General features: G+C 40.5%; 1 protein-coding gene across 1 annotated transcript; it reads right to left on the reverse strand.

The window, feature by feature from the left end:
• Window positions 1-9,223: 9,223 nt before the first annotated feature.
• Window positions 9,224-12,157, reverse strand: LOC117293940 (GS homeobox 1-like). The gene is made up of 2 exons (XM_033776437.1): window positions 11,710-12,157; window positions 9,224-9,594 (listed from the first exon to the last, which is right to left on the reverse strand). Exons 1-2 carry the CDS (start codon window positions 12,155-12,157, stop codon window positions 9,224-9,226), a joined length of 819 nt encoding a protein of 272 aa, XP_033632328.1.
• Between the last annotated feature and the right edge of the window lie 611 nt (window positions 12,158-12,768).

The following is a 12,768-nucleotide window of genomic DNA, read 5'->3' on the forward strand; positions in this document are numbered from 1 at the left end:
TATAAAGCTTCCCTTGAAATATTACTTGCTGAGGTCTCGAAATCAAATTCGTGGAAAATTACTTCTTTCTCGAAAACTATGCCACTTCCGTAGGAGACGTTTCTCACATTGTGTTATACCATCAACCTCTCCCCATTACTCGTCACCAAGTAAGGTTTTATGCCAATAATTATTTCGAGTAATTACCAATAGTGTCCACTGCCTTTAAGTTGACTTATATAATCTGCTAATATTCTCTGCAAAAGGGTACAACAATTTTACCTCATATCTTGTAATCCTAAATGGTGATGCTTTGAAACCTAAGTAGGTTTACTGGTAACAACAATGTGATTGTAGTGGTTAATAATGGGTTTAACAAAGACAAACTGACTTGAGCGGGATTTGAACCAACGACGTCCAAAAACGTGCCGGCGCTCTTCAAACTGAGGCATTGAGCGGTCTCCTTTTTTGTCAATGTATTTGTTTGGGGGTGCCAGTCAGTAGCCATACAATCTTTAACAAACTGTGGTTTATTAATTTTGGTTTTTACCCATACACCGATGTGTGTTAGCACTGTATGCTCAGTACTTTCCCGAGTCCTGTGAAAAAATATCACAGGCATGTTACTCGGGTGGGATTCGAACCCACGACCCTTGCAATTCTAGAGCAGTGTCTGTGGTTTGTTACTTGATATTTGAAATTTAATTTTGAAAAGTGTTGGTTATGAGTAGAATGAGGGAAGGTAGAGACTTGACGTTTCGAGTGGTTTGCTCGGCTCGTATTCAGGGGAATTACATTCGTCGTGAGGATGAGTATTATCTGCTTGCAACATCGAGACTTTGCCTTAACTCAAATAGTGTGGTCACAGAAAATGATTTCAGTTTATTGCTATCCTCCAAAATTTTAACCTGAGAAACGGTACTGTCAGATACGTTTCAGATAAGAGCACCGAATCTTCCCGGTCCAATGCAAGTGCACCAGACCGCGCACTAAATTTTAGTTACATCAGTACTAATTCTGTCAGGTCATTTGTTAATGATTAATAATTCATACAGAAGTCAATTTACGCTCCATTGACAGGAACAGCTCGTGTTCGGACAATGCAACACGAAGTCAAACTAATGGGACTAGATCCGCATTTAATTGAAAAGAGCTAATTATTACCAATAGCTATTAGAGGAGTGGTGAAAAGAAGGGCTCACGGGAAATCTGTAGTAATGGACATGAAGAACGTAGCTATTCATTTTCTCTTATTCCCTTGAAACAACCTGTGAAGTGGATGTATACAAAACAAAAGTATACTGACATTGAAGATCAATATGTGCTAAATAAACACCAGTATACTTAATGCAGCCCAAGCTTCAACCTTTTTGACCCATCTTGGTCTTTTTTTTAGCAGAGTACAAACACATCTTCTCTTGATAAGGATACGAAGGTGTGAAAGGCGGAGAGCTCGTGTGAATTACCAGGGGACTTCTTTTGACAGGCAAGCGTCTGTTTAGCTTATATGGCACTTTCTATTTCCCACATTACAGTTAATCAAATACATCAAATCTGAGCAAGATTTGGAACGCGACTCCCTTTATACATCAGAATATGAACAATTTTCGTCAGACGAACGTTGAACCCGAGAGCTCATCGCGAATGTCACCACTTTCTGTCACTTGTCGCAAAATGACTCACCTTCTCTCCTCTGACTCACTTCAAACTCCCCTGACTCACACCACACTCCATTGGCTCACAACACATTCCCTGGCTCACTTCACACTCCGCCGACTCACTTCACACTCCGCTGACTCACTTCACACTCCCTTCTCCCTCTTCACACTCCCCTGACTCACTTTACACTCTCCTGACTCACTTCACACTCCCTGACTCATTTCCGATCCCCGACTCACTTCAAACTCCCCTGATTCACACCACTCTCCCTGACCCACTTTACACTCCCCTGAATCTATTCACTCTTCTCTGACTTAACACTCCTCTGACTTGACACTCACCTGACTCACACCACACCCTCCTGTCTCACTTCACACTCCCCTGACTCACTTCACACTCCTCTGACTCACTTCACACTCCCCTGACTCACTTCACACTCCTCTGACTTACTTCACACTCTCCTGACTCACTTCACACTCCTCTGACTTGACACTCTCCTGACTCACACCACACTCCCATGACTCACTTCGCTATCCCCTGACTGTCTTTACACTCCCCTGACTCACTCCACACTCCCATATTCGCTTCACCCTCCCCCACCCGCTCAACACTCCTCTGGGCTCACTTAACACTCACTGACCCCTCCGCACCATTTCCGGACACACTTCATACTACTCCGACTCACTTCACGCTGCCTTATACTCTCATTACGCTTTCCGAACTCACTCCACACTCCTCTGACTCACTCCACACTCCCCCTGACTAGCCTCACACTTCCCTGACTCTCTTCGCACTCCCATGAACCACTTCACACTTACTGACTCGAAATGCTGAAGACAACATTATTTATATATCGACCGCCTATTTTCATGTTTGTGTTTGCCCCTTAAGTGTTTAATTAAAAATCAATGTTCATTAAATGCCTTTGAGAGTCCTGCGACGAATAAGGGAAGCACGCGAAGAAAAACACCCACACTTAAAGTACCTTCAGAGGGAATTGAACCAACGACACATTGTTATAAAACGTGTGTATTCAATATACCAAAACTGCATGTAATATTTACGAAAAGTTAACAACTTTTATTACTGGCAAATAGTATTACAAAACGGCTTGACATTAGATGTCGGCAGGGTTCGCCTTAAGGTACACAAGTTTATGTTTTGAGCAACAGTTAATGCATAATTATCCAACGTGAGTAGGGTCCATTCTGAGAGTCAAGTTGTTGCTCTGTGTTTACTTTCTGAATGAATGAGCTGAGTAGTGGGTGTCACAGAGGAGGTAAGAGGGTTGGTATGAAACAAGAGATCATTAAATGCAATGGGACACCTATGGTAATTGTCAAAGACCATTATTCTCTCTTGTTGTATCTCAACATATAAAACAAATCTGCATACAAAACAAATCTGTGAAAGTGTTGACTCAATTGGTCATCGTAGTTGCAAGAGAATAATGAAAGAAGAAGTAACAAAAAACACCCTTGTTGCACACATTTGTGTGGCCACAGATGCCTATTCAAAATTGTTTAAAGACTTCAGGCCTGAAGCGTTTTAGTATTTGACTAAGAAATTACCTCCTTCTCAATAACTACGTTACTTCAGAAGGAGCCGTTTCTCACAAAGTGTTATACTCTCAACAACTCTCATTAACAAGTAAGTGTTTATGCTAACGATTACCTTGAGTAATTTCCACTAGTGTCCAGTGCCTTAAACTGCCGTAGAATGACCTTTACGACACGAACTGTAGAATGACCATGACATCGTTTGCAGTTGCAGCAAACCAATACGACCATGACACACTGAGAAGTCAGCTTTGCGACAGTGATTGAGAAGGGACACTTAGCAGCATACTGATGGCGATAGCAAAATGACAATGACAAAGCTGCCATGGCTGTATACACTTAGGTAATATGAAAGACGACATTGACACGACAGTTACATAACGAGTAAACAAATTCAGCCAAATCAGATGATTCGGAAACTGTCTTCGAATCAACCATGTTTGTTTGTCAAGTCATGGCAGCAAAAAGTACAGCGACCATTTTATCGAAAAGACAGTGACCAAAACAATGATTCGTTTTGATAATTTTGAAAACTATATTTTGCATGTGTTATCTAAGAAAGCACAAGTTGTATTACACGGGCAGTGACGGTAATTGTACAATGGCCACGACAAGTATTGTAGCTAGACCAGTTTTAGTGGTGGGCTCTAAATCCAATTTAGTCCACCAAGGGCTGGAGCCGTGAGAGTGCATGCCTTGGAATAGAGCGGCAGAATATATTTTTGTATACATAACCATAGAAGTAACTTATAGATGTATAGCAAGAAACAAGTGCTGACAGTGACGACAGACCTATGGCTAGCTTTACTAAGGTTGCCTTAGTGACAGAGACCTATGGTCCAAACTGTTGTATCATGATGTAGTCGCGAGAGTGCACACCTCGAAATAGAGAGACACCCGACGAGATAACTTCAAGTATTAGTAGCAATAAACAAGTGACTATACTAACACTGTTCGTAACAGTGACAACAAAGTTATGCCTAGGTGAACTGAAACTTCCCTGGTAACAGATACCTATGGTCCAAACTGCTGTACCATGATGTAGTCGTGAGAGTATATGCGTCGAAATAGAGAGACACGGTACACTATATAAAACCATAGCAAGGGACAAGTGACCACGCTGACAGTGACACAAATCATGAACTGAGCCCGATTTCAAACAGCTGCTTAAGCAGAAAATACTGTTTTAAAAATCCCTGCTTAGTAATAATGAGCAGGATACCAATCATACATTGTACACGTGACATGGTATTTTGACAGGTACCCTTACTCTGGTTAACATCATTTTGTGCTTAGCTTGTTTTTTGTGCTTAAGCAGCTCTATGAAATTGGGCTCTGTGAGCACTGGTGCAAAAGGGAAATAACACGTGACACAAAACTTCAGAGAACACTAGAGTTACCAAACTGACACTGCGGTATTGCCAGTGCAGTTTAGAAACCGCACTTCGAGACACCCGTTCGTTTCTCACGTTGAAGAGATTTTGATTACTAAATACACTGATTTAAAGACAGTGGACACCATTGGTAATTGTCAAAGACCAGTATTCTCACTTGGTGTAGAACAACTTAAAAACAAATCTGTGAACATTTTGACTCAATTGGTCATCGAAGTTGCGAGAGAATAATGAAAGAAAAAACACCTTTGTTGCACAAATGTGTGCGCTTTCAGAGGCCTAAAAAAGCTTGGTTTCAAATGAAAACTTTGCGTGAGAGAACCAGATTGGTAATAAAAAGGTTCTATCCCGCTGGAAAATCCCGCTGGCATGAAACTGATGACAAAGTTTCGTCGTTTGTAACAGGTCATTTACATCGATTTATATGATTTGAAACATTGCAGGGTGAGGTATCAATATATATATATCTCGATTTAAGTAAAAGAGAATGAAATAAAAGACTACGCGAGCAAGACAAGTTCATGGCATAACAAAAACTTTGAATTTGTTTTTAAAAACTTGTTTAAAACGGTAGGGGGGCGTGAAACTGAAACATAAATTGTTTGTTCGTTTCTTTCTTTCTTTCTTTGTTTTACTTATCTCTCGCCTAGTGGCAACTCTCTCCTCGCTGACAAGTCTCTCACCAGGCAGGTGACACGTCTTTCCCTTGGTGATCACTCCCCGGCCTGGCGACAACCTCTCTCTCTCTCTCCTGCTGATAACCCTCTCGCCTATCGACAAATCTTTCTCTTTCAACTCTTTGGAACGACTACCCTGTCATTTACGCCTAGTGGAGATAACTCTTTCGCCTGGTGACAAGTCTTTCACCATGTCATCACTCATTCACCTGGAGAAAACCCTTTTGTCTGGTGACTCTGTCGCCTGGTCATGAGAATGCTATTGCCTGGTCATGACAACTCTCTCACCTAGTGACAGCTTTCTCACCTGGTGATCGCCCCGTCGCCTGGCGACAACTTTCTCACCTTGTGACAACCTTCTCACAAAGTGACAACTCTATTACCTGGTGACCATTCCTTGCCCGGTGACAACTCGCTCACCTGGAGACTACTCGCTCACCTGGTGACAACCCCCTCACCTGGTGGCAACTCTCTTACCTAGTGACAACCCCTTCACATGTTGACAACCCCTCACCTGGTGGCAACTCTCTCACCTAGTGACAACTATCTCACCTGGTGACAACTCTCTCACCTTGTGACAACTCTCAAACCTGGTGACAACTCTCTCACCTGATGACAACTCTCTCACCTGGTGACAACTCTCTCACCTATAGTGACAACTCTATTACCTGGTGACCATTCCTTGCCTGGTGACAACTCTCTCAGCTGGTGACAACTCTCTCACATATAGTGACAACTCTATTACCTGGTGACAACTCTCTCACCTGGTGACAACTGTCTCACCTATAGTGACAACTCTATTACCTGGTGACCATTCCTTGCCTGGTGACAACTCCCTCACCGTGACAACTCGGTCGCTCGGTGACAAGTCTCTCACCCAGTGGCAAGTCGCTCACCTGGTGCCAATTCCCTCACCTGGTGAAAACTCTCTCACCCGGTGACAACTCTCTCACCTATAGTGACAACTCTATTAAGTGGTGACCATTACTTGCCTGGAGACAGCTCTCTCAGCTGGTGACAACTCTATCGTTTGGTGACACAGGAAAACAAAAAGTTACTCAAAGCAAGTGTTGCCGTCTGATCCTCTACATCTGATTCCAGGTTTGAGTTCTTCCAAGAGCATGTCAAAGTCCTACCAATGGAGTCCGAGTCCAAGTCTGAGTGAGCTACAGAGCCTTGTGCGTCTGAATCCGAGACTAGGTCCACAAGAAGCTACTCGACAAAAGGCATGACCGGACTCATAAAATCATGGACATAGTTAAGCAACCACCGTAAGTCATCAAAATTTCATTAATTATTGATTGACATTAAACGTTTAATGAGCAAGGGTTTTGTGATGGTTACAACCTCGACGGAATTATATAGTGCAAGATAAATTAGCAAAACAAAACAACAAACTAGTGACCGATCATCCGAAAAGTTGCGTATTTTCTTTGGCTCTTTCTTTTCCTACGTAAATAACTACCTGCAAAAATAGTTGATGACCTGACGTTCCGACCCTAGCAGAGTCTTTCTCGAAGGGTAAATAATTACATGTAACACCACGATGCTCTTTGTTTTATGCTTTCTGTATCAATCAACATGTCCAATGTACACTTCTTCATTTATTCACTTTTCAACAACACATAATATAAACAGGAAAGTCATTGTGAGCTGACAGTGTTTTGCTCTTAACCTTTGGCGTGATGTCTTTATACAATGATGTACAAAATAATATGACTGTGAAAAGTGGGCAATTGAGAATATTTTACATTTTTGGGGTAAATAAATAAATAAATAAATAAATAAATAAATAAACAAATAAATAAATAAATAAATAAATAAACAAATAAATAAATAAATAAAAAAATTAAAAAAAATAAATAAAAAAATAAAAAATAAAATAATAATAAATAAATAAATAAATAAGCAATATTCACAACAAATTACAGGTGACGTCTTCTTGGAAATTTGGAGACTTGTGTAGTCGTCTATATAGTTTACTTACTAACAATATCTTAATGTGTGTAATTCATAATCATAGATGACAAACCAATGTTTGTATGAGACAGATTGGCTGTTGCCAGCTTGGTGTTTATTTTGCCGAGTTTGCCGAGTTCCTTTGACGGGAAGATCATCTGAACAAACCAAATTGCAAGTCAAAGCCAGTAATTCGCGAGCATGCACGCTTTAACCTCAAGTAAGGTTTCTAAATAACGAATATAATACGACTAACACCCATATCAAAAGTTGCTGAATTCGCACATGTGCGAATTCAGCAACTTTAACTGGATTCCTGGTTGACGCTGGATCTAATGCTGTAATGCGAATGAAATCGATGGAAACATCGACGCGTCGCGACGTTTCGACTTATTGCACAAGGGTTTTCATGTTTAAACAACAATTAAAAAATGATTTCATATTTTATTTAGACTCTTTGGCAATTGATTTATGCAAGGGGCGTAGTTGTTATCGTTTGGTTACATTATGTCACTTGAGTAATGCTAATTGCACAAAGCATGTTGATTAGGGTTTAAAACTTTGCAAGGCGAAAGTAACAAATATCTGTATTGATTGGTGTATGACTCAAAGTAAGATTAGTTATTGTGTGTGTAAAAGTTACAAGTTATGGTACACTGTGCATTCAAGGTCACTTGCGGAGCACAAGCCGAAGCGAAGCTCAAAGTCAAAGCCACTCTTGCATTCTAAAAAGCAAATAGAAGTTGAATTGCTGCACATTAGCTTCGTCACAGTGTTCCGATTCAAGCGAAGGTCTATGATTGATAATCACTCTCAAAGCCATCGTACACTTTCGGAACAGAAAAAAAACAAAGTTCACAGATTTACAAATGACTTACAGGGTTCACAGAAGGTCATGGTGAAAGACTTTTCTTGAAATATTATTCCATGAAATGCCTTACTTTTTGAGAAAACATTTGAGAAAACAAATAGCAATTCTCGATAACGAGAATTTCGGATTTATTTTAAACACATGTCATGACACGGCGAAACGTGCGGAAACAAGGGTGGTTTTCCCGTTATTTTCTCCCGACTCCGATGACCGATTGAGCCTAAATTTGCACAGGTTTTTTTGTTTTCATATATAAGTTGTGATACACGACGTGTGGGCCTTGTGAAAATACTGTTTCCCGAAAGTGTCCAATGGCTTTAACTCTTAAGGCAATAAAGAACTGCCTTGGGTAGACGTTCAGATGCTTTCGATCGTATGAGAAGAAAATAAAATATTTTCGAAGTAATATGGTTTTCTAAAAAGATAACAGTTTGTATGCCCTAAATTATTGAATCTGAGAAGTGTTACCACGTAACACGTCTCAGATGTTGTATTTATTTAAGGGGATATTCTTCATTATATGTACCTAATCGCTATAGAATTTCATTTTAAAATTAAGTTGTTTTTTGCTAACTCCTTCATTTACATAGAAAACAATCGAACGGTTTAAAAAAACAAAGGTATACTTTGCCTTTAAGCAGAATAATTTAAACACTAAAAGGTCACAACAACAAAGGCTTTATACCCTTCACTTTATGGTGGATTGTATGATGATTGTGACGTGTTTCGGGTAAATAACCAGTGATAACTGTTGAAGCAGTCAATAACCATCACTAAATAAGTTTATAACCGTATAAATACATTCATATTAAATACACAGATTTCATCTGTAGTCCGCCCGTGGCGTACAAAAACGTGTAAACTATCATGGCTTTTACGTCCAAATAGTATATTTCATATAACAAAAATATTATTAAGCTTATAAAATGAGTAGGCATCGCTAATTATCCCATGGGACAATCGGAGATACTTATTTATAAATAAGTTATCCAAATATTGTTCATGGAAGGTAGAAAATCGTCATTTGGGGCTATAACGTTCATGAGTTTCTTCAGAAGTCTCATTTTTTTTCAAACAGTTTGACATCAACAATTTGATTTCACAAAACCAACCCCCAAAACGCTTTCAGTCGCGGTCCTGTCTTTTGTCCTCGGGTTCACTCTGCGCATGCGTGGAACTTCCCGGCGACGAGGAGTGACTTCTACTGCTGGCGCTGCTCCCATTGGTCCGCGATGACGTCATCCTCTGGCACTTGCAGTCACGTGACTGGACCTTGGTCTCCTTCTTGTACTTGACTCGGCGGTTCTGGAACCAGATTTTCACCTGTTTCTCAGACAGATTGAGATAGGTGGCGATCTCGATTCTGCGCAGGCGCGAGAGGTACATGTTGGAGGCGAACTCTCGTTCGAGCTCGAGAAGTTGCGTGCTCGTGAAGGCTGTTCGGATCCTCTTGCTGCTGGAGAGGTGATCTTGGTCTAATCCCGAATGCTCCAAAGCTGTGCAATGAAAACAAGAAATACACAAAGGGAATCATAATTAGGGATGTTTTAATTGTTGATTTTTTTTTCTTATTTCACGCATTGGTGAATGAGAATCGAACGGCAGAAAAAAACAAATATACCAACTGGGCCACAAAGCATGTAAAATAATGTAATAGCAGAAAAAAAGACAAAACCCCCTCAACAAAAGAAAATTAAGACAATACTATGGAATGACCTTTTTCCGCTTGTTTTTGTGAGGTTCACACACAAACAAGGCATAAATGTTGTAGAATGTTGATTATCTCCAATCGAGCTAACTCTGATTTGGCTTTTACTTTACATTGTTTTAGAGACCTATATCTGATCTGGGGAAAACTTCGTAGTTTTCAAAATGCACAAAGGTTTGAGCACCCCAAACCTTTGAAGCACAATGTCATGGGCCTACTACCTACAAACCACGCCCCTGAAACGCTACCCTCCCCCCCCCCCTCGTAAGAATAGTTTTTGTCGTTGTCCATTTAATTAAGTGTTACTACGAAACAAATAACATAATTTTAAGCGATTCATTACGTTAAGAAGCAGCACACTATACAAAACCGAAAAATATTCCAAACATAAGCAAAAGTGGTGAACTTCCTTTGTCTAACCCCCCAAAAAACTGTCTGTCTGTGTGTGGGGCATGCCCTTATGTATTCCAACGTCAATTTTTAGTTAAACTTATTTCATTTATTTGAAATTAAAATGATGGGAATATTGGCTTTAATAGAAAAGAGAAACTAATTCTTTCTTAACTCGCAATTTGGGGATGTTTTTTTTTTTTGCAAATGGACGTGCGTTACCTATAAGCTAGCCGAACTGCTTCAGCGAAACGTGGGGGGCCTACCCTCATTTGTTTTAAGCGCCAAAAGCTAATTAAGAACTCACTTTAATATTGTCTAATTAGATATTTTGCAATGAGTATAGATTTGTTTCTTATCAGAATTCATAAAAATCACTACATTTTAATCTCATTGTGGAAAATTCGATTTGTTTGTGTTGTGGGTTTTTCTTGACTGGCGCGGTATCTGAAAGCTTTTCTACAAGTTGGGTTTCCTGTCAGTTTTCAAAAGGTCGCTTAGAATTGTTTCCCTTTATTCCCACAACACAAATAATAACCATCATAAAAGGCAATATATTTTTTCTTCATTATTTGTAAAGTTGATTGCTGTAATTATTTAATTACTAATACAATGTTGTACAAAACATCAGCATAATTTCAATGTGTCAGAGATTTTATGGTATTTAATGTTATATTAGCATTATTTGTATTACTTTATAAAACTAACTGTAGACTAGAGGCGTGAATAAAAAATCACTGAAAAGGAACAAAGACTCGTAAAACAAAAAGTTTATTTTTTTTTGTTACGATTTGATGTTTTAAATTCTATTTTATTATCAGAAAACGATGATTATTTGAAGTTATGAACCAGTTTTTCAAACGAACACCAGTGCACCAACCATAACGGCACGTTTTGTGAAGAAGGGCAACTCTGATTTATTTTTTATCATTTTCAGAAAGTCACTTCCGGTAAAGGTCAGTGATTTGACCTCTCACAAAAGCTCTTCGTCAAGTTTAGAATTGATTCAGATTTGACTCAAAGAAACAAGATTACTAATGAACTAAGTTGAGATAATTCAGTCAAATTGTTTAAAAGTATTTATTGATTTTGTTCTAATGAAAATAAAAATTAAATTAAGTGAAGGAGATGAATCTTGGTGTTTTTTTTATAATAATGAGAGAGTGTTTTTTTGTTCAACAGTTAGTTAAAATGTTGCTAAATATTCTTTAGAGTCGCCATTTCAAATGAACTACAAATTTAATAAAACTTTGACAGTGACACTTTTTGTGCTTTGAGAAAGACTCTTAAGTCGTGAGTCTTTAGTTGATGTACTCTCCTAAAAGCATTGTTGATGTCCTAGAGAGGGTGGGTTGCAAAATCCATTTGTGCTCTGTGCTAGGGTCGAAACCTCAGTTTCATTAACTATGCTTTGCATTTATACCAAATAGGTTTGTTTTGGTTGGTGAGCAGTTTGTAACAACAGATTTAATTCTTAATTTGAAGTACATTAATGCAATGGTTTTGAACTTACCCATTGGAAGGTACTGAAGTCTCCTCGGGTCTATTGTTGGTCTGTACGAGGAGTGCGAAGTCGGAGGTGTGTGCTGGCTCAGACCATGGGGAGGGGGAAGCCCCAGCGAGGCCGGGTGAAGGTGATGGTCCCGGTACGAGTCTAGGTACGGTCTGGCGGGTAACACTCGGTGTCCACTGGTGGAGTGTGGCGGGAGGTTCAACGGGGACTTGAAGACCGTCACACCTGAAGTAGGCGGCATCCCCGGCAGTCTACCGCAGGTTGCCTGTGCTTGGTCCCGGACGCAGATAGGGCAGGTGGGGACGGTGTCGGTGTGGGTCTGGTAGCATCGGAGGGCTTTCGGTTCCCCGTTACGATGATGCATGGACGGAGGGGTACGGGGGTGGTCCCTCTCGCTCGAAGGTGGCTGATTTAAAATCAATGAATCGACATAGAAAGAGCGAGACATTGTCAAAGAAAAAAAGACTCCTTTTTCTTGTTTATAAAAAAGTTTTATAAATCAGTGTTACAGCACTCAAAAGTAGTTTTCTTGTTGTTATAGGCATATACGGTGACAGAGCCAGTAGTGCGCCTAAGCATGGAATGTTTGCTTGTAGGAGGGAAGAAACCCGTGCCGTGATGTGTAGTAAGAAGGCCGATAGATGTCGTGTCAGCCGACCTGCGGCACCCTTTTATACAATCCCACCGCCCCTGTGTGGGTCCTGAGCTAGGCTACCCGGGCCTCGGTTCCACGGGGGTATCGGATAGGCTATTGGCGGTTCTGACATTGAACTGGCGACCGATCTGGTCCGATACAGCCAACAACTCGCATGCGATAATCGTTATTATGACTCTCGTCATTACTATGCAAACATCACGGGCGGTAAGGGTGGACTTCACTGTACAGTCCCCCCCCCCTCTCTCTTCTTTGCCTTTGCACTGGGTCCCTGTTTTTTTTCATGGATACCCCAAACCGCATTGTTCGTAGTAGCCTCGCATGTAATGTCATGCTCCGGGCTTAGCCCCCATTGATCACGGCTTCTCGCGCGTGCACGGCACGCGAGCCGGCTTTCTGGAGCG

Source organism: Asterias rubens, chromosome 8 (assembly GCF_902459465.1).
Source record: "Asterias rubens chromosome 8, eAstRub1.3, whole genome shotgun sequence".
Taxonomy (NCBI): Eukaryota; Metazoa; Echinodermata; class Asteroidea; order Forcipulatida; family Asteriidae; genus Asterias; species Asterias rubens.